At 47.0% G+C, this 26,952-nt stretch overlaps 3 protein-coding genes across 4 annotated transcripts; 2 read left to right on the top strand and 1 right to left on the bottom strand.

Moving 5' to 3' along the window:
- The first annotated feature begins 277 nt into the window (after window positions 1–277).
- On the top strand, window positions 278–1,446 carry LOC109939420 (uncharacterized). The gene has a single exon (XM_020537604.3). It carries the CDS (start codon window positions 545–547, stop codon window positions 1,025–1,027), a length of 483 nt encoding a protein of 160 aa, XP_020393193.1. The 5' UTR covers window positions 278–544; the 3' UTR covers window positions 1,028–1,446.
- A 17,892-nt stretch (window positions 1,447–19,338) lies between these two features.
- Window positions 19,339–23,277, top strand: LOC100282705 (deoxyhypusine synthase 1). Its single transcript, NM_001155612.2, has 7 exons — window positions 19,339–19,644; window positions 20,194–20,361; window positions 20,509–20,727; window positions 21,431–21,514; window positions 22,009–22,114; window positions 22,181–22,416; window positions 22,870–23,277. The coding sequence occupies exons 1-7, from the start codon at window positions 19,423–19,425 to the stop codon at window positions 22,945–22,947; spliced, it is 1,113 nt and encodes a 370-aa protein (NP_001149084.1). The 5' UTR covers window positions 19,339–19,422; the 3' UTR covers window positions 22,948–23,277.
- A 459-nt stretch (window positions 23,278–23,736) lies between these two features.
- Window positions 23,737–26,952, bottom strand: LOC541869 (40S ribosomal protein S10, mitochondrial-like). Of its 2 annotated transcripts, none has more exons than XM_020537569.2 (2): window positions 26,644–26,952; window positions 23,737–24,356 (listed from the first exon to the last, which is right to left on the bottom strand). In XM_020537569.2, the coding sequence occupies exon 2, from the start codon at window positions 24,305–24,307 to the stop codon at window positions 23,978–23,980; it is 330 nt and encodes a 109-aa protein (XP_020393158.1). In that variant the 5' UTR covers window positions 24,308–24,356; window positions 26,644–26,952; the 3' UTR covers window positions 23,737–23,977. The 2 variants fall into 2 exon arrangements, with proteins under 2 accessions (XP_020393158.1, NP_001105007.1); NM_001111537.3 differs by having other exon boundaries at window positions 23,737–24,363; window positions 26,644–26,949.

The following is a 26,952-nucleotide window of genomic DNA, read 5'->3' as shown; positions in this document are numbered from 1 at the left end:
CTTGCCAAAGTTGCAGGCTCGCGTACGGCTACGGCCTACGGGCCTGCGCCGAACGGACTGGCAAGGGCCTACGGCGGCCGCGCAGCTCGTAGTACACGTACAGTGACGGACGGGGGCGCGCGCGTACTGCAGCTGCAGTGCAGAGCCCCAAATGCAAATGCAATGCAAGCTGTCCTCAACCCTCCAGGTTGGCATCCTCCTCCCTCTCGATAGGCCCGCTCCTTTTTCTCTCCCTTCCCTTCATCACCGCACTACCCGACGCGTCCACCTCGGCTATATATACGCGCGCGGGCGCGCACCGGACGCCGCCTCGGTACTCAAATCGAAGTCGTCCAGTCCACTCCACCAGCAGCTCGCCGGCCGCCTCGCCCCTGCACTGCACTGCACTGCTCGAGGCTCCAGCTAAAGCCGCCTGTAGCTGTAGCAACAGCGACAGAGCTTACTCTGGATTCCTTCGCGCCGTCAACGCGCTGAAGCAGCAGCAGCACACACTAGTACTAGACGCATTCTCAGGTCCGTAAGTTCCACAGGCCACAACAGCACAATGGGAGCCTGCACCTCCCGCGAGGCCACGGCGGTGGCGGCGGCGCCGGGGTCGCCGGCGCCGGAGGCGAGGGTGGTGCTGGCGGACGGCGCGCTGCGGCGGTTCCCTGGCGGCACGCGGGCGTCGCAGGCCGTGAAGGCGTCGGCGGCGTCGTCCGCGTGGTTCCTGTGCAGCGCGGACGGGCTGGAGCTCGGCGGCGCCGCGGCGGCGGCCGTGGGGCCCGAGGAGGCGCTGCAGCCCGGGCAGCTGTACTTCGTGCTCCCCGCGGCGATGCGGCGTCGCCCGCTGCGCGCGGAGGAGATGGCCGCGCTCGCCGTCCGCGCCAGCGCCGCGCTGGCCGGCGACGGCGGCGGCCCGCTCGTGTTCCCGGAGGCCGCGGCCGGGGCGCGGACCGCCGGCAAGGAGGCGTGCCGCAAGGCCAGGAGGGGCGGCCGCAGCCGCGGCCGGGACTTCGTGCCGGACCTCGCCGCCATTGCTGAGTAGCCGTACGTACGTACGTCAGCTAGGCTAGGCAGGCGTACCACCTAACGGCGGCAGCCCGCGCGGCGCGGCGAAAAGGCAATGAGAAAAAAAGAACATCCATCTGTAGCTGCGCGTAAAACTGATCTACTTACTGGAGTCTTTGACTAGTGTAGTAGCCGTGTAGGAAATGAAATACAGTTTAGCTGCTGAAGACTGTATGTAGAATACGTGACAGTGTGTGGGTGGGTGTAGAATACGCGTAGATACGAGCGTCCCATGTGCGAGCATTGCTGCTAACCGCTGGCCCCGGGATCGATATGCCATGCCAACGTGGCGACCCGATGGACGACAAACTAGTGAACGACTCAGAAATTTGCCAAGTTGATGCAGCAGGTTTTGCTATGCAAAAAAAAAAAAATCGCGTATTTCGTATTTCCTCTTCCGGTCGGCTGTAGTATGTATGCAGAAGGCGTACCTAGAGCAGTATACGGCTTGGTTTGGGCTGGTCGGCTCGGCGAAGCCGCGGTCTTTTCCTTTCCCTATCATGGGCATCACGCCACTTGGCTTGGCTTGGCTGGCTGGCTGGCCCTCATCGCTTGTTGGCCACTGCCGGCCAGCACTGGGATGGACGATGGCGCGCGGAGCTTGCGCACACTTGCGCAAGGAGCCGTGCCGTGCCGTGTTGGGTCTGATCCGACGGTGCGTGCGCGTGCCCCAGCCGTCGTATCGGATGTGCCTTGAGCGCTCCAAAATGACCGATCGAGTCGGTAAACCGGGCCGGCGGGGGGATAGAAAGCTACGCTTTCGCTGTGCCTTTGCCTGTGGATGAGCAGTGGAGCACAGCGGGCGGGCACCCTGAATCGATTCGCGATTCCGCCGGCTCTCTCTCTCTCTCTCTCTCTCTCTCTCTCTCTCTCTCTCTCTCTCTCTCTCTCTCTCTCTCTCTCTCTCTCTCTCTCTCTCTCTCTCTCTCTCTCTCTCTCTCTCTCTCTCTCTCTCTCTCTCTCTCTCTCTCTCTCTCTCTCTCTCTCTCTCTCTCTCTCTCTCTCTCTCTCTCTCTCTCCTCTCTCTCTCTCTCTCTCTCTCTCTCTCTCTCTCTCTCTCTCTCTCTCTCTCTCTCTCTCTCTCTCTCTCTCTCTCTCTCTCTCTCTCTCTCTCTCTCTCTCTCTCTCTCTCTCTCTCTCTCTCTCTCTCTCTCTCTCTCTCTCTCTCTCTCTCTCTCTCTCTCTCTCTCTCTCTCTCTCTCTCTCTCTCTCTCTCTCTCTCTCTCTCTCTCTCTCTCTCTCTCTCTCTCTCTCTCTCTCTCTCTCTCTCTCTCTCTCTCTCTCTCTCTCTCTCTCTCTCTCTCTCTCTCTCTCTCTCTCTCTCTCTCTCTCTCTCTCTCTCTCTCTCTCTCTCTCTCTCTCTCTCTCTCTCTCTCTCTCTCTCTCTCTCTCTCTCTCTCTCTCTCTCTCTCTCTCTCTCTCTCTCTCTCTCTCTCTCTCTCTCTCTCTCTCTCTCTCTCTCTCTCTCTCTCTCTCTCTCTCTCTCTCTCTCTCTCTCTCTCTCTCTCTCTCTCTCTCTCTCTCTCTCTCTCTCTCTCTCTCTCTCTCTCTCTCTCTCTCTCTCTCTCTCTCTCTCTCTCTCTCTCTCTCTCTCTCTCTCTCTCTCTCTCTCTCGGTCTCGGGCGCCGTAGTGCTAGTGCGCACCACATCGGTTACACGTCCGGCGGATGGATGTCGTCCTCTCGCCGGCGGGCGGGCGGGCGGGGGGAACACAGGTTCGGCGCCTCGCCTCGGTTTTGTCTGTGCGGGTGCGGGGGGAATATGTGCCTGTGCATTCCATTTCCACGGCTCGAAACACTGCTCCCGCTACCTTTTTTTTCTCGTGGGGACTTCGCGATTCTGAAGGAACTAGCGGAAGCGGAATTGTCGTACCGGGGTCCGGGCCGGGGGGCAAACTCGATCGATGATGATCGATCCCAAAAAGGCCATTAGCAATTTGAAACACGGCAGGTGCCGCGGGAACGTACTCCTACTACTTCTATTGGATGATCAGAATTTTAACTAAGATATAGTGCATAGTTTTTTTTATATTTATAAATTGCTAAATCTATTTACTCACTTATAGTAACTAAAAGGAATGATTTTCCCAACATAATTTGATATTTAGACACTATATAGCATGATAGGTATCTTCACTAATTTATAGTTTTCAGAAGAAGAAAAAAAGAGATCACATTAACTACTTTGCACGTTATCTTTACTACTATCCATTGGCTACGTTCATGGATTGTGTTAGGATCTACAACTATGGCGGCTGCGCTTCGCTTGGAGCAAGTGGCCAAGGCCTTTTTCTTCCGGGTGCATGGGTGGCGGCGTTCTAGTCTACGGATCAACTGTCACTAGAGTGTGCTTGCTGTCATACTGTCTTTGTGGCTGTGTGTATCTTGTTATGCAGAGTCCGGGAGAGTGTTTTCAAAGACTTTGTGTCAACTCGATGTTTGGTCATTAAAATCAATATATTCTTCCTTGTAAAAAAAGCATGATAAGTATTAAACTAAAAAAATAAGTTTAAAAAATACATAAGTCACACGACATAAGTTGTTCATACATCGTTTGTTAGACGAGGACTATGCACATCACTTGCAATCACTAGTCCTTAGACTATCCCCAACATCTTACCCATCATAACTCACATCTCATCTTCTATTTCAAACTTCAATGTGAAACAATATTTTTGGTAACCACATGGATACGAGTAACCTACTGGTTATGGTCTTAGGGAGCATGTACTTAAAGCGAATGTCATTTGAATATTCAATTGTTGATTTTTTGTTGAAGTGTTTATAAGCGGCACGATTGTTCGCTTCTTTCTCTACCTCCTTTATGTATTTGCAAGCATGAGTTTTCCACTCCGCTTGAGAAGATATAGGGCTTAGAAGAAACTCCAATCCTCTATAGCTCCTATTGGGCACTAACACGCTGTCAGGTTAGTCCAAACACTCATTGACAAAAATACATAGCATGAGAGGATGACAAGACGATTGGTAGCAACTGTAGCTTCTCGTTATGCGTGTCCCATCCCGCCACACGATACGGTATTTATAGGTCCACCCGGGAGTAGGTGGTCCAAAGGGATATTCCTTGTATCCGAGCGTTGTTCGTACAACGACCGAAGCACACTAGATTACACACCCGCTCTCTAACAGGTGGGTCTCCGAGCCCGTTTTCTGGTGGACCGACGTCGGGTTGAATCAGCGTGAAGCCTTCGTCGGTGTCCTTGAGGCCTTCACGCCAGCTTCCCTTCAGCTGACCAGGCTGATTTCGCGAGGGTGACGAGGGCCTCGCTTCCAGGTCGTAGCGAAGACTCCAGTTACCCTCCGGCCGACTTAGGCGAACAGAGGGTGAACAAGGGCTCTGCTTCCGAAGCGTCGCGAGGGGTGACGAGAACTTTGCTTCCAGGATGTAGCAAAGTCTTGATTGTTCGACCGCCGCTCGGCGCGACCCCTCGATGTTGGGCCCGACCTATCGAAGGCCTCTTCGTCGAAGTCCCTACACCGGTGAACCCGTGAAGACAATTGATAGTGAAGTAGGGTTTTCGTCAGTTTAGGACGAGAGCGTGTTCGACCTCCGTCCAACAGCTCCCTCAACAACAATGAAAGGATCACGATGCCCAAGAGGGGGGGTGAATTGGGCTTTTCTAAAAATCAACACTAATTAAAACCTAAGCAAGAGCTAAACAAGAGCCCAACTTCACCCCAACAACTAGCACTAAGCACATAATACTAGAAATGTAATAAAGCTAAGATAATACTTCAAATACTTGCTAAACAAATACACAATGTAAAGTGCTTGAATTAAGTGCGGAATGTAAAGCAAAGTTTAGAAGACTCCTCCAATTTTTCCCGAGGTATCGAAGAGTCGGCACTCTCCACTAGTCCTCGTTGGAGCACCCGCGCAAGGGTATCGCTCCCCCTTGGTCCTCGCAAGAACCAAGTGCTCACTACGAGATGATCCTTTGCCACTCCGGCGCGGTGGATCCCTCGAGACCGCTTACAAACTTGAGTCGGGTCACCAACAAGATCTTCACGGTGATCACCGAGCTCTCAACGCCACCAAGCCGTCTAGGTGATGCCGATCACCAAGAGTAACAAGCCATAGACTTTCGCTTGACCAAGAGAAGCCTAATGCAAGTGGTGTGTGCTCTAGGTGGCTCTCACTAGCGCTAATGAGGAACAAGCGCGGATTATGATTCTCTAATCTCCTCACTAGGCTTTTGGTGCTTGCAATACTCTACCAAGGTGCTGAAATAAATGTGGAGTGCAAGACATTGAATATGGTGGGTGGAGGGGGTATAAATAGCCCTCACCCACCAACTAGCCGTTACAGGCAATGTGCTGCGCGATGGCGCACCGGACAGTCCGGTGCGCCACCGGTGCGCCACCGGTGCGCCAACGGTCACTTCCAACGGCTAGTTCTGACACAGAGCCGTTGGACTCATGGCGCACCGGACAGTGAACAGTCCACTGTCCGGTGCACACCGGACAGTCCGGTGCGGTGTCCGGTGTGCCACTAAAATTCATCTCCAAAGACTGCGCTCTCGGGTTTCTGCGACTGGGAAGACTCTGCTGTGGACCAGCCAGGCCCCACCTGGCAGAGGGTGCACCGGACAGTCCGGTGCACACCGGACAATCCGGTGCCCCTAACCAGAAACCCTAACTCTTGTTTTTCACCTGATTTTCAAATCGGTTTTTGCTCTAACTTGTGTGTGAGTTCTAGAGTGACACCTAGCACTGTATATGAGTGTGATTGTGCACCAACACTACACTAGAACTCTCTTGGTCAAACTACTCATCGACAACCCCTCTTTATAGTACGGCTAAAAGAGAATAAAAGACCTAACTAAATCGCGAGTGTCCACATCTCCTTGACACTCGGACTCCGTAGACCTTCACCTTTTGTTCCGTCGTTTTAGCCGTCGCTTCGAGTTCTTATCTCCGGGATTGTTTTCACCGTTGTAGTACTTCTACCTGTCATGCGACCTAACTTACCATTTGTCTCTGCAAAACACACGTTAGTCGCATATAATATTACGTTGTCATTAATCACTAAAACCAACCAGGGGCCTAGATGCTTTCAATCTCCCCCTTTTTGGTGATTGATGACAACCCTACAAGTTTTGTGAGAGTAGTTTGTTTTGAAGATTCTGTCAATAGAAAGAATGGTTAGTTATACTCAGTAATCTTTGACAGAAAGAATGTGTACCATAATAATAAGAGTGAGCGCATACACATCATAAGATTCTTGTTCATGTAACCGTGAAGTTAAATTAATGAAACAAGAGCTAGAAGACTGGTGATATAATATAAGGTGAAAACATAGTACACACAGTCAATCATACGCAACGAGAGTATATGACGAGTTTGTGAGCCAAAAACATCAAGCTAGTACAGAGAGTAGCAAGCACATATATTACACCAAAATGACTCTGACTCTCTACTAACTCTCTAACTCCCCCTAGCTCTCACAACTCATATCTCTCCCCCTTTGGCGTCAAACACCAAAAGGGACCTGAACCTAAACATCTGAAGCAGGAGGAGGTGGCGGGGGCGCATCCGGTCGAGGTCGAGGTAGCAGAGCAAACGCCGACGGAGGGTCAGAGTCAGTCTCGGATCCAGGATCTGCGGTAGAAGCTGGAGCTGGTACTGACTCGGACTGCGGCCGCGCAGCAGGAGCTACCGGAACAGAAGCGGTCACAGATACTGCCACAGCGGTAGTGGTAACAGCAGATGCTGGTGGCACTGGCGGCTGCGGACAGACAGAGCTGAGAACCGGAGAGGTGAACGCCAAAGTGACCGGCCGGAGCGGAGAGGTACCAACAGGGGGTCCAGACAAGATCGAAGGCACTACTGGAGCGTGAAGCGGAGGAGGCGGAACAGACTGAACCGGAGGTGCTGAGATACCAGAATGCTGAAGCATGAGAGCCATGAATGCCCTATTCTCTGCCCTATCCTGAATAAGCTGCTGCTGAAGTGCATCTTGCCTGTCCTGCATGCTCTGAAACATCGAGAGCATCCTGTCGGATAAACGAGCCTGCTCGGCTGCCAAGAGAGCCTGCTGCTGGGTGAGAGTCTGCTGCTGCTGGGTGAGAGTCTGAAGAATCGAAGCAAGGGCAGGGTCCATAGCCTGAGGATGAGGAGGGGCAGCACTAGAACTCCCAGCCTCATGATCATGTGAGCGTGGAGGCATAGGAGGCGGAGGCGGAGGATGAACCCCAAAATCATCATCATCATCATCATCATCAGCTGTTGTACCCTGAGTGTCAAACTGTCGTAGAGCTGCATCCTCGGCCTGAGAGTCAAACACAGAAGCAGAAGCTGGCACTGGAATCTCAGGAGCAGGGCGGTAAGATCCAAACACAAGGCGTGAGGCCTCAAGAGTGCTCTGAAATCGAGGTGGCTGAATCAGCTGCGCAAAGATGTGGCATAAGTAGTGAGCATAAGGTAACTGCCGACGAGCACGAATCCCATCCAGAACAGTGTCCTCGATCTCACAGATCAGGAAGTCCACAACATCAAACTTAGAGTGGGATACCAGGGCACCAAGGAGCCAAAGCTGAATATGAGTGGTGGCCTCCCTGTATCCCATCCTAGGCAGGAGTGTCCGTCTGACGAGCTCATATAAGTACTTCGCTGCTGTAGTAAAGTCTGCTGGAGAACGTCGCGACCCATCTGAGAAAGGCGGGCGGAACAGAGCCGCGACGTGAGCTGTCCCTGGAGCTACACCGCCGTGAGGGCGACGTGGAGGATCTGAAGTGCCGTAGCAGAGGCTGTGAAGGCGAGTCGTCGACTCAGGGAATCCAAATAGCTGTCTGATCTGACTGGCAGTGATCGTGACATCCTCGCGCTCAAAGCGGAACCTCATCCAATGATGATCCGGGTCAATCCAAACAGAGGCGTAGAAGACGTGGACCCACTCCTCAACATATCTGCCGCTGATAGTCAGAAGAGTCAGGAGGCCAGGCAGATAGGTGAGATGCGCCTCAGACTCAGCACCGGCTGCTAGCAAAAAAGCTGGAAGATCCAATAGGCGGTGCACTCGCAGCGCAATCTAAGCAGACATCTGAGCCCTGAAGAATGACTCCTGAATCCGTGTGCTGAAAAGAACACCTGCTGCTGGGTCTCTCTGAGCTGGCAGCCAAGACTCCACGGGTACGTACCTGAACCGACGTACCCGGGCTGCAGTAGCACGCTGAAGATCAAACAGACGAGGATCCGAAACCAGTGGACGGACCTCAGTCTCATCACGCTCCCGGAAGCGAGGTGGAGGGACAGGAGGAGCTGAAGCGGGAGCGGGGGCAGGGGAAACAGTGGAAGCTGGCGTAGTGCTGGTAGTGGGTATGGCGGTGGAGGTGGATGGAGCAATAGGAGTGACTGGAGCAGGCAGAGTGGGTGGCGGAGTGGAAGCGGAGGTGTGAGTGGAGGAGCGAGACCGGGAGGCGAGACGACGAGCACGGAAAGCAATCTGATCTGATGGAACATCCGGCTGATCTCCAAGTGCTGCCTGCGCAGCGGCTGCTGCAGCTGCTGCCGCTGCACGAGCCTCTCTGTCCGAACGCCGCTTCTTGCGGCCTTCCTGCTGCTCCAAATAGACAGTCTTGCCCTTCACCTGCCTGAAGGGGCGACGAGGGTCCTCGTCATCGCCACCCCCTGACGCCGACGCATTCTTCGTGCGCGGCATCCTAAACTAAAGGCTGCAAATGAGATAGAGAGACTAAGCACAGAGCAAAAGTGACCGAGAGATTTAGCAAATAGTGAGATGTCTACCTGGAAAGCTCACACGAGAGGTGACGATCCAGGCAGGACGGGAGACGGCACACGGTCACACAAGGTCACTGAAATGACAGAAGAGGTGAGCACGTATTAGTCACATAGTCATAAGCATATGAAATGTGAATAAATACATACACAGAGAGATATGGCACGAGACGGGACGATCAAGAAGTCAAACGACGTGAAAACGACGTTTGACAGACAAATAGTGACATAGGAGGTTTGGAATTCGAAATGAGGCACGAAATGATATGGAATTGAGCCGATACTTCACGAATAGGTTTATATAGGTGAATATGAGTGAAGTGTGTGCTTGGTTTGAATTTAGGCGAAGAAAAAGGAATTAGGGCACTCGGCTCAGAAACGATCGCTCAAAACGGGAATTTTGGTGAAATTTAAGCCTGGGATCTCGGATTGGCGTGAAATTTGGCAAGTAGGTTACTGGAAGTGTTGTGAAGGTGCCTGAAAAATCTGGGTTCAATTGGAGCAAGTTTGGCTGGTTTGGGCATTTCACCGAGCACATGGTGTGCGGGGAGTTAGGGTTTTAGGAATATGGCCATTTGAGGTAGGAATACCCTCCCGAAGGAGCCAAGGACCTGTAGGGATATGAAATAGGGACAAGGGAACACAATCCACCAACTGGATGCATGGGATTTCACAGAAATTTGAAACGGGTACACAGGGGTGGTGCACAGCCAAAGAGACAGAGAGGAAGGGAGAGGGGGAACTTAGGGGGAAGAGGTGAGCCTGCTCACCGAGAGGGAGAGGGCGAGCCCGGGCACACGATCGCCGGAGCACGGAGGTCGCCGGAGAGAGGAGGTCGTCGGCGGGCGCTGGGAAATCGCCAGAGACAGAGGAGGAGACAGAGCGCGCGGCCAGGAAAAGAATGCCTCTGGCCCGGTCGGGCTGGAGGCCTTTTTTTAAAACGCGAGATGGGCGCACCGGACAGTCTACAGTGCCTGTCCGGTGCACACCGGACAGCGCACAGTAGCTGTCCGGTGAACCACCGGACACCGCACAGAGAAAATGGATTTTAGCGCGCGGCTGCCGGTGCACCGGACATTGCACAGTGCAGTGTCCGGTGCACACCGGACTGTCCGGTGAGCCCAGACAGAGGGGAGTTTGGAAAATTTTGAATTTTTCTATCTAACTCCTAACCAAACCAAATCCCAACTTATAATCACACAAAATAACACTTGTTGGGACAGGTATTGGCACCCTCCTATACTTTTCAAAATATTTTGCCATAGGCTAGATAATTTTTAGAGAAAATAGGCAAATGGTGAAATTTGCATTTTGGTTTGCACTCGGGGTTTCCATGAGTGATTTGAGTTTTGAATACTCCCCCTAAGTGCAGTACCTCATGCACATTTCAAGAACCAATAATTGCATAGAAAGTAAGAATTTAAGTGCTAAAAGCTTAAAAACTAAGACTTGTCAGGTTTGACCCGAGTTAAGCTTTTTCACTCGCTTTATTGGCGGTTATCTCAACTAGGTTAGACAAGTCCTAGATGCAATACAAGGAATTTAAATATGCAATGCACGCTTGACAACACCATTTGACATTTCACATAAAATTTCTGAGATCAAGAATATTTAGTTCATTCCTCAACATGCAAAAGCGGGTCTTATCAAGTGGCTTAGTGAAAATATCCGCTAATTGATCTTCCGACCTCACTCCTTCTAAAATGATATCTCCTTTAGCAACATGATCTCTAAGGAAGTGATGACGGATATCAATGTGCTTGGTGCGAGAGTGTTGTACAGGATTATTAGCAATTTTAACAGCACTCTCATTATCACACAACAAAGGTACCTTTTCAAGGACTACGCCATAGTCTAGAAGAGTTTGTTTCATATATATAAAATCTGTGTGCAACAAGCACCTGCGGCAATGTATTCCGCTTCGGCAGTTGACAAGGCAACACTATTTTGCTTTTTGGATGTCCATGAAACTAGTGATCTACCAAGCAGATGGCATCCCCCAGAAGTACTTTTCCTATCAATTTTGCAACCGGCATAATCCGAATCGGAATAGCCAATTAAATCAAAAGTAGCTCCTTTGGGATACCACAGACCAACGCTTGTGGTGTGCCTGAGATACCTAAGAATTCTCTTAACAGCGCGAAGGTGAGCTTTCTTAGGATTAGATTGAAATCTAGCACACATGCACACACTAAACATAATATCGGGCCTAGATGCGGTAAGGTATAATAAACTACCAATCATAGAACGGTAGAGAGTTTGATTAACCGGGTTACCTCCCTCATCTAAGTCGAGATGTCCATTTGTAGGCATGGGGGTCTTGATTGGTTTGCACTTCTCCATGTTGAATCTTTTCAACAAGTCTTTGGTATACTTCTCTTGTGAGAGAAAGTTACCATCTTTCATTTGCTTGACTTGGAAGCCGAGGAAGTATGTTAGCTCACCAATCATTGACATCTCGAACTCCTTCGACATCAACTCACCAAATTCCTTGCAATGATAGTCATTTGTCGAGCCAAAGATTATATCATCAACATATACTTGACAAATGAAAATATCACCGTTATGTTTCTTTGTGAAGAGAGTTGTGTCGACGGTCCCGATTTTGAAGCCCTTTTCGATGAGGAAGTCGCGAAGACGCTCATACCAAGCCCTTGGAGCTTGCTTTAGCCCATAAAGCGCCTTGGACAACCTGTAAGCATGGTTAGGATATCTAGGGTCTTCAAATCCAGGCGGTTGCTCAACATATACAAGTTCATTTATGAAGCCATTTAAAAATGCACTTTTTACATCCATTTGATAAAGTTTTATATCATAGCATGATGCATATGCAAGTAGGATACGGATGGCTTCCAGTCGAGCAACCGGTGCAAAGGTCTCTCCAAAATCTAAGCCTTCAACTTGAGAGAATCCCTTTGCAACAAGTCTTGCCTTGTTTCTTACAATCACACCTTGATCATCTTGTTTGTTTCTGAACACCCACTTTGTTCCAATGATTCTTGCATCTTGTGGGGGTTTCTCCAGGGTCCAAACTTCGTTGCGGGTGAAGTTGTTAAGTTCTTCATGCATGGCATTCACCCAGTCCGGATCCTGTAGCGCCTCATCTATACAAGTAGGCTCAACACAAGAAACAAAAGAGTGATGTTCAATAAAATTAGCATGTTTATGTGATCGAGTAATAACCCCTTGTGAAGGACTCCCGATGATTTGGTTTTGAGGATGAGCTTGAAGTAGTGATGAGTTCCTCCTGTCAACCACTTGGGAAGAAGATCCTGGAGCATCAACATCTTCGGCTTGTACCCTTGCTTGTTCATGAGAGACAAATGTATCTTCATTTGCATGCCTCTCATCTTTTTCATCATCTTGTGGTACATTTGATGAAGAAGGCTTGTCAATGATTTGCACCTCTTCTTCATCTTCTTTTGGTTTGATAGCTCCAATAGGCATGTTCTTCATTGCTTCCCTAAGTGGCTCATCACCTACATCATCAAGATTTTCAAGTGCTCCTTGGGAGCCATTAGTCTCATCAAATTCCACATCATATGTTTCTTCTACCACGCCAGTGGCATGGTTGAATACTCGATATGCTTTGGACTTTAATGAATAACCCAAAAGAAAACCAATATCACAACATCTTTGAAACTTCCCTAGATGATGGCGTTTTTTGTAGATGTAGCATTTGCACCCAAACACCCGGAAGAAAGAGACGTCTGGCTTTTTCCCATTTAGCAGTTCATAAGGAGTCTTCGCAAGTAGCCGGTGAGGAAATAGCCTGTTTGATGCATAGCAAGCAGTGTTGACAGCTTCGGCCCAAAACCTCTCCGGTGTGTTATACTCATCAATCATTGTTCTTGCAAGAGTGATCAAGGTCCTATTTTTCCTTTCAACAACTCCATTTTGTTGAGGTGTATATGTGGCAGATACTTCATGCTTGATCCCAATTTCATCACAGTACTCATGAATGTTGGTGTTGTCAAATTCTTTGCCATTGTCACTTCTAATCTTCTTAATCTTGCAATCAAATTCATTTTGTGCTTTCTTGGCAAACTTCTTGAATATAGATGCAACTTCAGATTTGTCATGGAGAAAGAACACCCAAGTGTATCTTGAGAAGTCATCAACAATCACTAGACAGTAGAGGTTGCCACCGGCACTGACATAATTTGTAGGTCCAAATAAATCCATATGAAGTAGTTCCAGTGGCCTTGATGTTGACATGAAAGCTTTAGTGGGATGTGTATTAGCAACCTGCTTTCCAGCTTGACATGCACTGCATGGCTTGTCCTTTTCAAATACCACATCCTTTAATCCTCTAACCATATCTTTCTTTAATACCTTCTTGAGTGTGCTCATCCCAACATGTGCAAGCCTCCTATGCCAAAGCCATCCAAGAGAAGCTTTGGTGAAGAGGCAAGTTCTTAAGTCTGCATCTTCTGAAGTGAAATCCACTAAGTAGAGGTTGTTGTATCTAAAACCCTTGAATACCATTGATTCATCATCCATTTTTGTTACAATAACCTCTGATGGAGTGAATAAGCATTGAAGTCCAAGATCATAGAGTTGTCCCACTGATAATAAATTGAAGCTCAAAGGTGCAACTAAGAGAACATTTGATATTGATAAGTCATTTGAGATTGCCACCTTGCCAAGTCCTTGTACTTTTCCTTTTGAGTTGTCTCCAAATGTGATTTTATCTTGACCATCAACATTCTCATCTAATGAGGTGAACATCTGTGGGTTGCCTGTCATATGTTGTGTGCATCCACTGTCAATAACCCAATGGCTCCCACCGGTCTTGTAGTTCACCTACATTCACAGACAATTCAAGCTTGAGTTTTGAGAGCCCTATATTGCATAGGACCAGTGACTCTCTCAATTAAGGACTTTGCCACCCAGATTTGTCTAAGTCTACTCTTATTTGGTGGACCTAGGAATGTAACCTTAATCTTTCCATTTGCAACCTTTCTTAGAACATAGTGAGCATTGAAAGCAAATGATCTTGAGTGCTTAGGCAAGGGAGTTGGTGGTTTAGCTTTGCAGTTGTGGGCAAAATGACCTTCATTTCCACACTCAAAGCATTTGATAGGCTTGTGAGTCTGCTTTGGCTTGTATTGAGTGATAGCTTTCTTTTGCACAAAAGCATTGTATCCAATACCACTCTTGTTACTTTTCATAACAGTGTTCATAAGCAGCTCATTTTGGAGGTATTGACCCTTGTTGAACTTTTGCACACTTGTTGCAAGATGTTCATTTTCACTTTTTAGTTTCTTGACCTCATTCTTAAGCCTTTGATTATCCACTGCCAACTCATTGTTGAAATCATTGTTCTCAATAGCAACTTTTCCTCTAGTAGTTGCATCAGTCAAATAATTCTTCAATTTTTGGTTGTCTAAAGTCAGGACTTCAACTTTTTCAGTCAATTCAGCATGTAGACTAGTTTGCTCTTCTTGAATCAAATCATCACATGAGGTTGCTACATCAAGCTTAACAACAGGGTTAATAGCCTCATGTGTTTTGCAAGATAAAAGTTCATTTTCAACAAGAAGATTGTCATGATCAAATTTAATTTGAGTATAGTCTTCCTTGATCTTAACTAGTCTATTTTGCAACTCCCTATTAGCTTCATTTAATTTGTCATACTTCTCCTTAGCATCTTTTAGGGAGTTTGTGAGCTCATTTACAGTTGATGACATAGTTTTATTTTCTTCTTTTATTTCATCACTAGCCTTTATAACTATGTCATACTTGGCATTTAAAGATTCATTTTCATTCTTCAACCTATCACATTTAGCTTTTGACTTTCTAATGATTTAAGTATATTCTTTAAGTAAGTCAGCTAACTCATCATATGAAGGTGAAGCAAATTCTTCATCACTATCACTATCACTATCACTATCATCATCAATATTAATATCATTTTGTACCTTTCGTTCACCCCTAGCCATGAGGCATAGGTGAGAAGTGGATGATGGCGATGGTGGTGGTGAAGAGAAGTCCCCGGCGATGGCCGCAACTTTTTCATCATCCTCTTCTTCACTTGAAGAAGATCCACTTGATGATTCGATGTCGGTGAGCCAATCGCCAACAATATAGGCCTTTCCATTCTTCTTCTTGTGGAACCTCTTTTGCTTCCCATCCTTCCTCTTGAAAAATTTCTTTTCCTTCTTTTCATCATCGCTGTCATCTTCCTTCTTGCCCTTGAACTTGTTCTTCTTGGGCTTGTTGCATTGATGAGCAAGATGACCAAGCTCATCACAGTTGTAGCAGTCCATCTCAGAAATGGGCTTTCTTTTGTTGGAAAAGAACTTCTTCTTTCTTGAATCAAATTTGATGCCTTCTCTATTTAGCTTCTTCAACATCTTGGTGGTCTTCCTTACCATCAAGGCAATGTTTGCATCAAGGTCATCATCACTTGAGGACTCTTCCTCAACTTGTATTTTTGCTTTTCCTTTTCTTTCATGATTTGCTTTGAGAGCCAAATCCTTTCTTTTAGAAGATGATTCTTCTTTGTTGATGTGCATGTACATTTCATGGGCATTGATCTTTCCCAAAATTTGTGTAGGTGTGGTAACTGAAAGATCCATTTGATGTAGCACAGTGACAATGTGTCCATATTTGTCTATTGGGAGGACACTGAGAATCTTCCTCACAACATCCGGTTGTGAGATTTGAGTAAGCCCCAATCCATTGACTTCCTCTACAAGAATATTAAGTCGTGAGTACATATCGTTTGCATTTTCATTAGCAAGCATTTCAAAAGAATTTAACTTTCGCATAGCTATGTGATATCTTTCCTCACGTTCACTTCTAGTTCCTTCGTGTAGAGCACAAATGTCCATCCACAAATCATGAGCATTTTTATGATTCCAAACTCTATTGAACACATCTTTGCAAAGGCCTCTAAAAAAGGTGTTTTTGGCCTTCGCATTCCATTTCTCATAATTGAACTCATCACCTACAAGATTTGTGGGATCTCTAGGTTGGGGAAACCCTTGTGTGGCGGCTTTATAGACACCAATGTCTATAGCCTCTAAGTATGCTTCCATACGAATTTTCCAATAAGGAAAATCGTCACCATAAAAAACGGGAGGAGGTCCATCCCCACCGGACATCGTAACTCTAGCGGTTAAGCTAATCTATGAGCAACAAGGCTTTGATACCAATTGAAAGGATCACGATGCCCAAGAGGGGGGGTGAATTGGGCTTTTCTAAAAATCAACACTAATTAAAACCTAAGCAAGAGCTAAACAAGAGCCCAACTTCACCCCAACAACTAGCACTAAGCACATAATACTAGAAATGTAATAAAGCTAAGATAATACTTCAAATACTTGCTAAACAAATACACAATGTAAAGTGCTTGAATTAAGTGCGGAATGTAAAGCAAAGTTTAGAAGACTCCTCCAATTTTTCCTGAGGTATCGAAGAGTCGGCACTCTCCACTAGTCCTCGTTGGAGCACCCGCGCAAGGGTATCGCTCCCCCTTGGTCCTCGCAAGAACCAAGTGCTCACTACGAGATGATCCTTTGCCACTCCGGCGCGGTGGATCCCTCGAGACCGCTTACAAACTTGAGTCGGGTCACCAACAAGATCTTCACGGTGATCACCGAGCTCTCAACGCCACCAAGCCGTCTAGGTGATGCCGATCACCAAGAGTAACAAGCCATAGACTTTCGCTTGACCAAGAGAAGCCTAATGCAAGTGGTGTGTGCTCTAGGTGGCTCTCACTAGCGCTAATGAGGAACAAGCGCGGATTATGATTCTCTAATCTCCTCACTAGGCTTTTGGTGCTTGCAATACTCTACCAAGGTGCTGGAATAAATGTGGAGTGCAAGACATTGAATATGGTGGGTGGAGGGGGTATAAATAGCCCTCACCCACCAACTAGCCGTTACAGGCAATGTGCTGCGCGATGGCGCACCGGACAGTCCGGTGCGCCACCGGTGCGCCACCGGTGCGCCAACGGTCACTTCCAACGGCTAGTTCTGACACAGAGCCGTTGGACTCATGGCGCACCGGACAGTGAACAGTCCACTGTCCGGTGCACACCGGACAGTCCGGTGCGGTGTCCGGTGTGCCACTAAAATTCATCTCCAAAGACTGCGCTCTCGGGTTTCTGCGACTGGGAAGACTCTGCTGTGGACCAGCCAGGCCCCACCTGGCAGAGGGTGCACCGGACAGTCCGGTGCACACCGGACAGTCCGGTGCCCCTAAGCCAGAAACCCTAACTCTTGTTTTTCACCTGATTTTCAAATCAGTTTTTGCTCTAACTTGTGTGTGAGTTCTAGAGTGACACCTAGCACTGTATATGAGTGTGATTGTGCACCAACACTACACTAGAACTCTCTTGGTCAAACTACTCATCGACAACCCCTCTTTATAGTACGGCTAAAAGAGAATAAAAGACCTAACTAAATCGCGAGTGTCCACATCTCCTTGACACTCGGACTCCGTAGACCTTCACCTTTTGTTCCGTCGTTTTAGCCGTCGCTTCGAGTTCTTATCTCCGGGATTGTTTTCACCGTTGTAGTACTTCTACCTGTCATGCGACCTAACTTACCATTTGTCTCTGCAAAACACACGTTAGTCGCATATAATATTACGTTGTCATTAATCACTAAAACCAACCAGGGGCCTAGATGCTTTCAAACAACGATGTGGGCAAGTAATTGTGGCTCACCTAAAGCTTTATAGACTGGATACAAAAGGAACTTTAGACCACTAAGAAGTTGGGTATTTAATTTGACACATTATCATATTTGAGAGCATCTAGGTCTCTAGATAAGTTTTAATGATTAATGATAACATAACATTGTTATAACTAACATTTTTTGTAACAATGTTAGATATGTCACGATAATGGAAGATTGATGGAATTTATATGGTTTTTGTGAACCTGTTGTTGGAAATCAATTGTTAATGTTTAAAGGATGGGCGAGAATGTTAATGATTGTATACTGCATGATATAATCCCTGGACCTCTTGATCATCATAAATACAGTTAAGAGATAATATGGATGTGAAGAATTTCAGAGAGGCGAAACCATATCGATTCAGCGACTTGGCGAGGAGCAAGCATGCTAGGTTTGGGTGTGGTGGATGTGAACGATGAAGTATGAACACAACTTGTCAACAGGAGAGGAGAGGTGCGCCCCCGTAAGCCGGAAACGAGTCGAGTCGAGCTCGGTTCGGCTCGGCTCGTTGGTAGACCGAGCTCAGTTTAGCTCAGATCATTCACTCAACAAACTGAAAGAGGAGGCTCTGCTCGGCTCACGAGCTAGATCTTGATAAATAATATTGTATTATATAGTAATTTAATAGTATGTAAATGTATAAAATATAATCCTTATTTAATATTATAAGCAATGTTATCTATTATCTATCATTATTTTATAGTTTAATTAATTTGGCACAACACGCGAGTCAAAACGATTTAGTTCGGCTCGGTTCGGTGGATCAGCTAGCTAGCTTAAAAATCATACTAGGCTCACTGGATGCTCACGAGCCGCCCTGAGCCCATGACCTCGAGCAGGTTCGCAAGACTCGAGGTGTCTGGAGTTTTTTTTCTTCCAGAGCTAGCCCCCTGCCCCCCGCATTGGAATTTCTGACGGCTGACGCCGACACCGGGCGGGCCAACGCAATCTCCTCCTCCGCCTCACCCTGACCAATCACCATCAGCCCGCCCGTGGGGGACCGTGCACTTTGCATGAGCTCGACATGCACGTGGTGGCCAGGCCAGGCCAGCCCAGTTGCGGAAGCTCCCATGCCGTCACGGGGTATTTGCGGAACTGCCCCGGCCTCCCTTGTTGTTAAGCGACGAGAGGTCAAAGCTAGGCGCGGTGGCTGGCTGCACCGTGGATTAGATTAGGGCTACTTTATGACTAACTGGATCTCAATCGTCTAGCCCTGCAAACCTCTGTTCTTGCAGTGCTTAGAAGACGACACCGGAGGAACAGCCATTGCCTTGCCAGCCGATCAGCGACGATTCAGACGTTGGTTTCACTGCTCCAGTCCGTGTAAGGGCTAGCTAGCTACTCGTCAGCCGCAGCTGGCAGCACCGGTTGGGAGACTGAGAGGGACAGATCAAGCTTTTGGTTATAATTCCGTCGGGGACCTGCAGATCGAGTTCAGACCTTGATAGCTGCAGCTGGTACGTACGCAAATAACAGCGGTGGTGATGCAATGCTGCAGCTGGCAGGCACGACGATGTGACTAGGGTTTGCTGATTCCGGAGACTCTGTTACGTTGATGTAGGTGTAGCCATCAGCATCAACAAACTATGCCAGACGTGCGGCACGGCCGGTCTCGGTCTCTCGGAAGTCGCGGGCGTAGACGAGGCGCTGCTCGCCAAGTGACTGGGTGAGTTTGCAAGGCTATCCACGGCAGTTTCATCAAGCCTCACTAGATTGGCGGTGCTGGGCCAGATTCGCTCAGTCTCGGCCCAAAATCTCGGAAACCCAAATTTCAATGGGCCGACCACCGCACTAAAAAGGCGGGCCGCGCGGAACCTGATTCTTCCTTTTCCGCTTCTGCGCGAAAAATAAAAAAAAAACGAAGCGAAAGCGAGGCTGCTGTCTCACGGCTGCGGCGGTTCGGGCTCCTCCTCCAGACTCGAGAGATGGCCGCCGGTGCGGGAGGCGGCGAACTGGAGGCGCTGGAGGGCGTGCGCTCCATCGTGCTCAAGCCGTCGGAGTCGCTCGACGAGTCGCGGTTCACGAGGATCGCCGGCGCCGACTTCAACGACCCGGCCGTCGGACTCGAGGGGCTGCTCGCCTCGCTCGCGTCCACCGGGTTCCAGGCATCCAACCTCGGCGACGCCATCGACGTCGTCAACCAGATGGTACGTCGCTCGCTGCGCTGCTGGGCGAGTCTGCGCTTGGGGGTTTAACTGCCTAGAGGAGGAGATAGGTTTATGTGGTTTTGTGCGATGCGAGGTCTGTTGTAGTGTGTTTTGTGTTGGACCTCGGGCGAATTCATGTTTAGGTCGCCTGGATTTTGTTCTGGAAATGCATGGAGGCGCCAAGTCATTCGAAGACATGGCCAAGCTGATAGATGTCCAGCGGTTACAGCTTCCTCGGTGATGTAGGTTTATTTGAATTTGCGGTAACAGTGAAAGGGCCCCAAGTATGCGGGTTAAAGTTTTCACCTAAATCGAGCAACACGGACATAAAATTGCTATGGAAGTTTCTGCTTTTTCTTGTATATTGCTGCCAAGTAAACATTTGTAGTTGGACTTGCCTTTGGTTTAAGGTAGAGAGCCACCTAAATCACAAAAAATACCTTTGCTCTTACAATATTGCCTCGGCGTATTTATTGAGTTTCAGTTTTGTCGAATCCGCTACTATGGTTTCTGAGGTTCTGATATTTACTATGCTTGGCTGAACTAAAGTTAGACTGGAGGTTGTCGCATGAGAAGCCCAGCGAGGATTGCGATGAAGCTGAACTTGACCCTAAATATAGAGCATCTGTGAAGTGCAAGATATTTCTGGGCTTCACCTCGAACCTCGTGTCTTCTGGCATCCGGGATATAATCCGTTTTCTAGCTCAGCATCACATGGTAAACTCTCCAACTCTGTATCACAAGCGCATGTTTAGATTGAAAAGAAGTTTCAATGTCCCTATGTAAAGTGGTCTATTACCAGATGCATTGAGCTCTAGTGTTCTAATGTCACTAACTTCTTCAATGAAAAATTATGTTCTTTAGGTGGATGTTATTGTTACAAGTGCTGGGGGTATAGAGGAGGATCTCATTAAATGCCTTGCACCAACTTACAGAGGCGATTTTTCTTTACCTGGAGCACTGCTGCGGTCAAAAGGACTGAACCGGATAGGAAATCTGTTGGTGCCCAATGACAACTATTGCAAGTTTGAGAACTGGATCATGCCACTCTTCGACCAGATGCTACAGGAGCAATCTACTGAGGTAAGCATCCCTGTTGGGTCAAAGCTATAAAATATTTCTTGTGGCTGAAACAAATGTACTTGCTAACCATGGCTTTCATTTGTCGTATGCAGTTGCTATTAGATACTAGAAGTGTAATATGAATATGTTTTTTTTTGCAATCTGTAAAATGTTTCTTTTAGAGGGCTGTAGATTTTCTACTGTCTTTGACACTAATAAGCAGGAAAGAAAAGCCTAACATGGAATTAATCTATGACATGGATCCAAAAGTTCTTTAAAAACTATTTGTGTAGCATGTCACACTTAATGTACTAAAAAGATTAAAAAAAACTATTGGCATTCTTTTGACCTTTCTTCAATGAATTATTTTTTATCGACATTATACTTTTTATGGCCTTTAGAGTGATGACGTTCTATTTTCTCTTTCTAGTAATATGCATATGAACTTGAATAGCCAGACAAGTGAGATCTTGCCAAACCAAATATTTGAAGTCTGAGCTATTAGTTCCTTCAGAAGTTGCTGAGTATCGATACAGAGAAGGTTACACCTCACTGGATATTTGATGTTTTAACTCAGGAGCAGCCTGCATTTTCACATCAATAATGTTTTGTAATAGATCACCTGCCAGCTCTGGTGTATCAGTAATTGATCTTGTTTTTTCTGGAAACAAGAGGCAAACCATATTTATATCTTTGTCATGTATCAATCTATTGTTCCTTGCAGAATGTTTGGACACCGTCGAAGGTGATAGCGCGCCTTGGCAAAGAAATAAATGATGAAAGCTCCTATCTTTATTGGGCATACAAGGTAACATATAACTGTGTATGCTTAGGAAGTATTAAAAGAACTTCAGAAATGGGACAGATCCTCCTTTATTTGTGTATGATATTTTGTGGGGGGGGGGGGGGAGGGATGTAAAAAGTAATTAAAGTTCTGTTGAGTTATGTGGCCAAGTTATTGTTGCTTTACCGTGTGATTTATTTTTCACTGTCCCAGGAGTCATGTATTTTCTCCGGATAGTTGCATTTTCTGATTTGAATCTTCCCATCTCATTGATTAATGCCATGTGTTTGTATACCTGATATCTATGTTCGAACCTTTTTTTAGAATTGTTCAGGGCTTAGTAGATTGAAGCAGTATAAATAACTGTTATTCTGGCTTACCCTTCCCTGTTACATATATTTTTCATTGGTGTTTGTGCTTTTTTTATACTGGAGTTCTTAACTTCATGAGCTATTTTGTTGATTTACATCTCAAGTCAATAGTCGTCACACAGTACTAACTCGTCAGTACTTGACCAGAATAACATCCCTGTATACTGCCCAGCATTGACTGATGGATCACTTGGAGACATGCTGTTTTGTCATGCAGTTCGTAATCCTGGCCTTATTATTGACATTGTACAAGGTATGATTCACTGTTCTGTCCTTGTCTTTGCTTTCTTATGCAACATTGAGCTTGAAATCTTTACAGATATACGTCTGATGAATGGGGAAGCCATCCATGCAACACCAAGGAAGACAGGGATTATAGTTCTTGGTGGAGGCCTTCCAAAGCATCATATATGCAATGCCAATATGTTCCGCAATGGTGCAGATTATGCTGTGTATATTAACACGGCTCAAGAGTTTGATGGTAGCGATTCTGGAGCACACCCCGATGAAGCAGTCTCATGGGGCAAGATTAAGGGTTCAGCAAAACCTGTAAAGGTATATGTTCCTTCACGAAGCTTCAGATGCTGTTTCTTATGTTTCACATAACTCTAGTTAAACTTACTCTGGTAAACGTCACGCTGCACACAAACTCTTGCTGTTGATTTGTCTTGCAACGAGGTATCAAAACAATCGAAAAGTATATTTTTATTAGGGTCGAAAAGTATATTTTATTAGGGTCGAAAAGTATATATAAAGCTGTATATTAATTTCTAAAACAACTTAACTTCTGTCACTGTGGGCAACTTCCGCACTGACAGAATGTTAGAACGCTGCATTTTAGGCTTCAAACATGCACCATCTTACATTCTCTAATAACTGTAATGAATTATTATCTGATTATTTAATCGTGCTTTATCTGCTAATAGAAGATATCAAGAAGAAACCAGCATAATGGGAGAGCACGTATTAGTCTAGCAATCTAATCCGTTCTTTGAACTGGAAATGCAGGTGCATTGCGATGCAAGTATCGCTTTCCCGCTTCTTGTTGCAGCAACATTTGCACGTAAGGTTCATAACTCCAAATGAACAGACTGAATGGGATTCGGTGGAGTGAATGGGCAACAGAATTTTGTTGAACTCTCCAAATGACCTTTTGGAGCACGAGGTCTACTTCACTTGCACAGGGATCATGTGCAAATTTTTTCGGTGACTCGCGGCAACCACATGCCATCATTCTTCGATGTTCACTTGATGCTGTACTAGCTGGTTGATAGCATTTTTGTTACAACAGATAATTTATTGAAATACAGACATACGATTGTCCATCCGAGTCGTCTGCTTACGATTTTTTTGTAGACGAAACATCTGCTTACGAAATCGACAAATGGCCTGTTTTATGAACACGTTTTTTTTTTCACCTGAATGCCTTGTGTGCGCTCATTTGTGTTGATGCACGGGCGGCATTTTGAAGGCTCTGATCGTCGTAATTGATTTGATGCTAGTTTTGTACGAATAAATCTCGCTCATGATTCTCTAACTTATTCTAAGTTATTTTCAAATTTGCACAGTCAGCTCTCTAAACTTGTTCTGAGCTCATCTAGGCTTTAATACTTTTAATCTCGCATTTAGCTTCCTAAATTTAAATCAAATTCTGATCCATATCTTGAAATACGTATTTAGCTTTCTAAACTCGTCATCTTAAGTTCTCATCTCAATCCGTCCTTTAACTTGCTCTACCTCTTGTCCGCTCATTCTCACCATCTCTCCACATTTATCCTCCACACTCCCAACCTTCCTAGACACTATTATACAGTATGAACTAAAAAATAATGATGACTGCTAACTGCACTGGAAACAGTACAGCACAAAGTTTTGTGAATCAAGCGATATCATGCTGTATTTCCATAATTTTTTTATTTCTGAACGTAGCAGCTACATTTGTGTGAATCAAGCCATAAGCACTCAAAACTGCACTGGAAATAGTTAGCAGCTACATTTTTCGAAAGTCATCAAAATAAGCATGTCTTCATATGAAATGTTGATGGATACAAGTTCTGAGTACCAGTCTCAGCACTTCAAACTTTCGCGGGACGATAAGAACGATCATCGTGAGCCATCAAGGAGCCTGGGACCTTAGGCTCGCCATATCCAGGCGTGTCTTGAAAGAAATCTGCACCTCGTACTGGGCCCCAGGTATGCGCAGGCGTTTTAGCCAGAAGAACTTCTTGTGGAGCTCGTGCGGTTTGGCTGTCAGTTCCACAAACTGTTTCTTGACATGCATCGAGAACTGTTCCCTGGACTTCTTATCGATATGCGGCGACCGCAGCACGGTGTACAAGGCTCGCGATTCAGGTAGTCCGACCTTCTTTGTGAATGGCAGAAGCCCTACGACCTGGTTGCTTTGGCTCATAAAAGACTTCATCACCACGCGTATCTTTGCAGCCATGGCTCCACAGCAAGGCAAGGCAGAACCTTTGTCACCGTTTGCAAATACCCTGACACCTGGAGATGATAAAAATCAGCACTGCCATGTAACCATCAAGTAACACAGACATCGGTAAACAAAAATCTGAAGCAGTTTAGAAAATCAACCTTGCTGTGACATGGGCAACAACTTTGTGATGTTTGAGCATAATATTCATCATGAATAGGGTACCAGAATCAAAGGGACGGGAACATATATTCAGTGAGTACTTACGGTAAAAGGTTCAGTGCATGGATGGTAGCATATCAATTAATGTGAAGTATGATGCTCAGCCACATCATGACGAATGTATTTCCTAGACTGTGTCCATAGGACTACTTAGCATATGTTTTGCAGCTTACTTATCCTCGTACCCATATTCAAACTCCACTTTGCGAGCAGTACAATCTACAGCGCAGAACAGTACTTTTGGGTAAACTATAGATAGACTGCTGCAGACGGTCTTAGCACATGTTTTGCAGCCACAATACTTAATGGGCCCCATTAGAACCTTTCTACTATGAAAATAAGAAACAACAAAAACAGAAATGATCCTCTCTTTTTCCTTATAAAATGAAGCATCAAGCTCATGGTAGACAGACAAATACAATCCATATATATGCATGGTGATAAAAGGGTATATGGCTTCAGTTGATATAGAGGTGACTGACAATAAAGCTACAACAGAAGAATGTTTTTCAGGAGGGCGTAAATGAGTACACGGTGAAATATACAATATTGACAGATAGAGATGGGTCATTACAATTAGTAAAGACTAACGAACAGAAGAAATGTGTCGGGCATTAGTCCTAAAAGATTAACACCGTGAAGTAAAGATCAACAACTTTGATTGCACAAAGAATTGCAACAGCATGGTTAGCACCCAGAGGCCAACGGAGCGGCAGCTTTGGGATATATGAAATAAAAATCATTACCTGAAACAGATCATCAGTCATCACTGCTAGTTTTTATGAAATAAAAATCAGTCTCCGTAGCAATATGATCTACGAAAACGAAACAGACATGCTACTATTGCTGTGATGTGATCTGAGATGACAGACTAGATCGGGGCCATCTCAATTATCGCATTTTTTAGCTCGGCATTTTGGAAAAATAAAATTGGCGCTAACCTCTACAGATTTTGATACGTAGCAATAGCCTATCACGGCGCTGCCCGGCTTTGGAGACCGGGAAGGGAGGACAAGCCACGAGAGACGACTGGATGAGGGGCTGGGACTTCTGGAGCCGTGGAGAGACGACGGCTGCCGGCGAGGTGGAGGGACGGCGGCGAGGTTGAGGGATGGCGGCTGCTGGCGTCCTGGCGCGTCTGCCGTCAGCGCGTGGGCGACAGGGCGAGGGTGACACCGCAACCTGGCTGGGAATCAGCCGAACAGGAGAAGCCGGAAGCTAGCCTAGCCAACGGCCCAGTGCGTGGGATTTGGGAATCGGAGAGATGGGCAGACAGCAGATGGCTGACGGCTGGGACTGCCACTGGGCCGAGTGGCCGAGGCCTGAATGGGAGGACCCGGGCCTGACTGTGACAGAGTTGAACTGACCTCGGTCTTATTTCTGGAAAAAAAATCGACATAAATAGGGATGACAATTTAATCCGTAAATTCGAAACCCAAAGGATACCTAAATATGCGTATGGGCGAGGCCGCAAGGGACGACGGGTCGACGATGGAGGATTGCTTGGGTGAGGGGCTGCAAGTTGGAACCTGTGCAGAGACGACAGCTGCCGTCGAGGTAGAGGGACGGTGGCTGCTGGTGGTCGCCGTCAGCCCCGTGGATCTAGGGATGGAAAGGGTCGAATTCGGATTGGGTGTAGTAAATATATATTTATGACCATACTTGAGAGGATTACTCATACCTACTCGCGACTATACCCGCATCGTAAAATTTTATACATGTACCTGTCAACCTGTACCCGTCAGCTATCGAGCCAGTATCTGGTACCCCGTCACGTATCGAGAGGGTATTTGATACCCGCCGGTACAGTTTTTACGTGTACAAACAGTGAATGGGTCATGATCCGTATCAGTTAGTCAGTAAACTGAAGTTAGATTCCTTTAGATAGAGGACCAGAGATCTCTACTACTACTGCTACACAAAAGAATGTTTCCATCTTATTGTTACCAGAACGTTGCACACTCGTACAAATCTACCAAAGCAGCGACCTAAGCTATCAATCAGCAGCACACCGACATGTACAAGATCATCGCAATCGTCATCAGTTCATCACACAAGACGCAGGTGATTCGGATTTGGTTTATAGCACATTAGCATCAGGAGTAGCAGCAGCACGCACTGATACTTACAGTTGAGTCGAGGCAGCAGGCAGGGGACGGCGGCGCCGACGGTCCTCGATTCCAGGCGGTGGAGGTGGGGTGGCGTCGGAGGCCCTGGATTCCAGGCGGTGGAGACCGCGTGCAGCTGGAGATGGGGAAGGGTCGAGCCGCCGCGAGCACCGTCGAGGGATAGGGCTGAGCTCCTGTGGCCGAAGGTCCTGGGTGCAGAGCAGACAGCAGAGAGCAGAGAGCACGCCGCCGGGCGCGTGGGTGTGGGGGTGGGTGGGGCCTGAGGAGCCGCGCCGCGTGAGCCAAGAGCCCGAGACTCGGCGACGGCCA

Source organism: Zea mays, chromosome 5, assembly GCF_902167145.1.
Source record: "Zea mays cultivar B73 chromosome 5, Zm-B73-REFERENCE-NAM-5.0, whole genome shotgun sequence".
Classification (NCBI taxonomy): domain Eukaryota; kingdom Viridiplantae; phylum Streptophyta; class Magnoliopsida; order Poales; family Poaceae; genus Zea; species Zea mays.
Note: the sequence above shows the minus strand (reverse complement) of the source record. Positions and strands in the feature narration are given on the sequence as shown.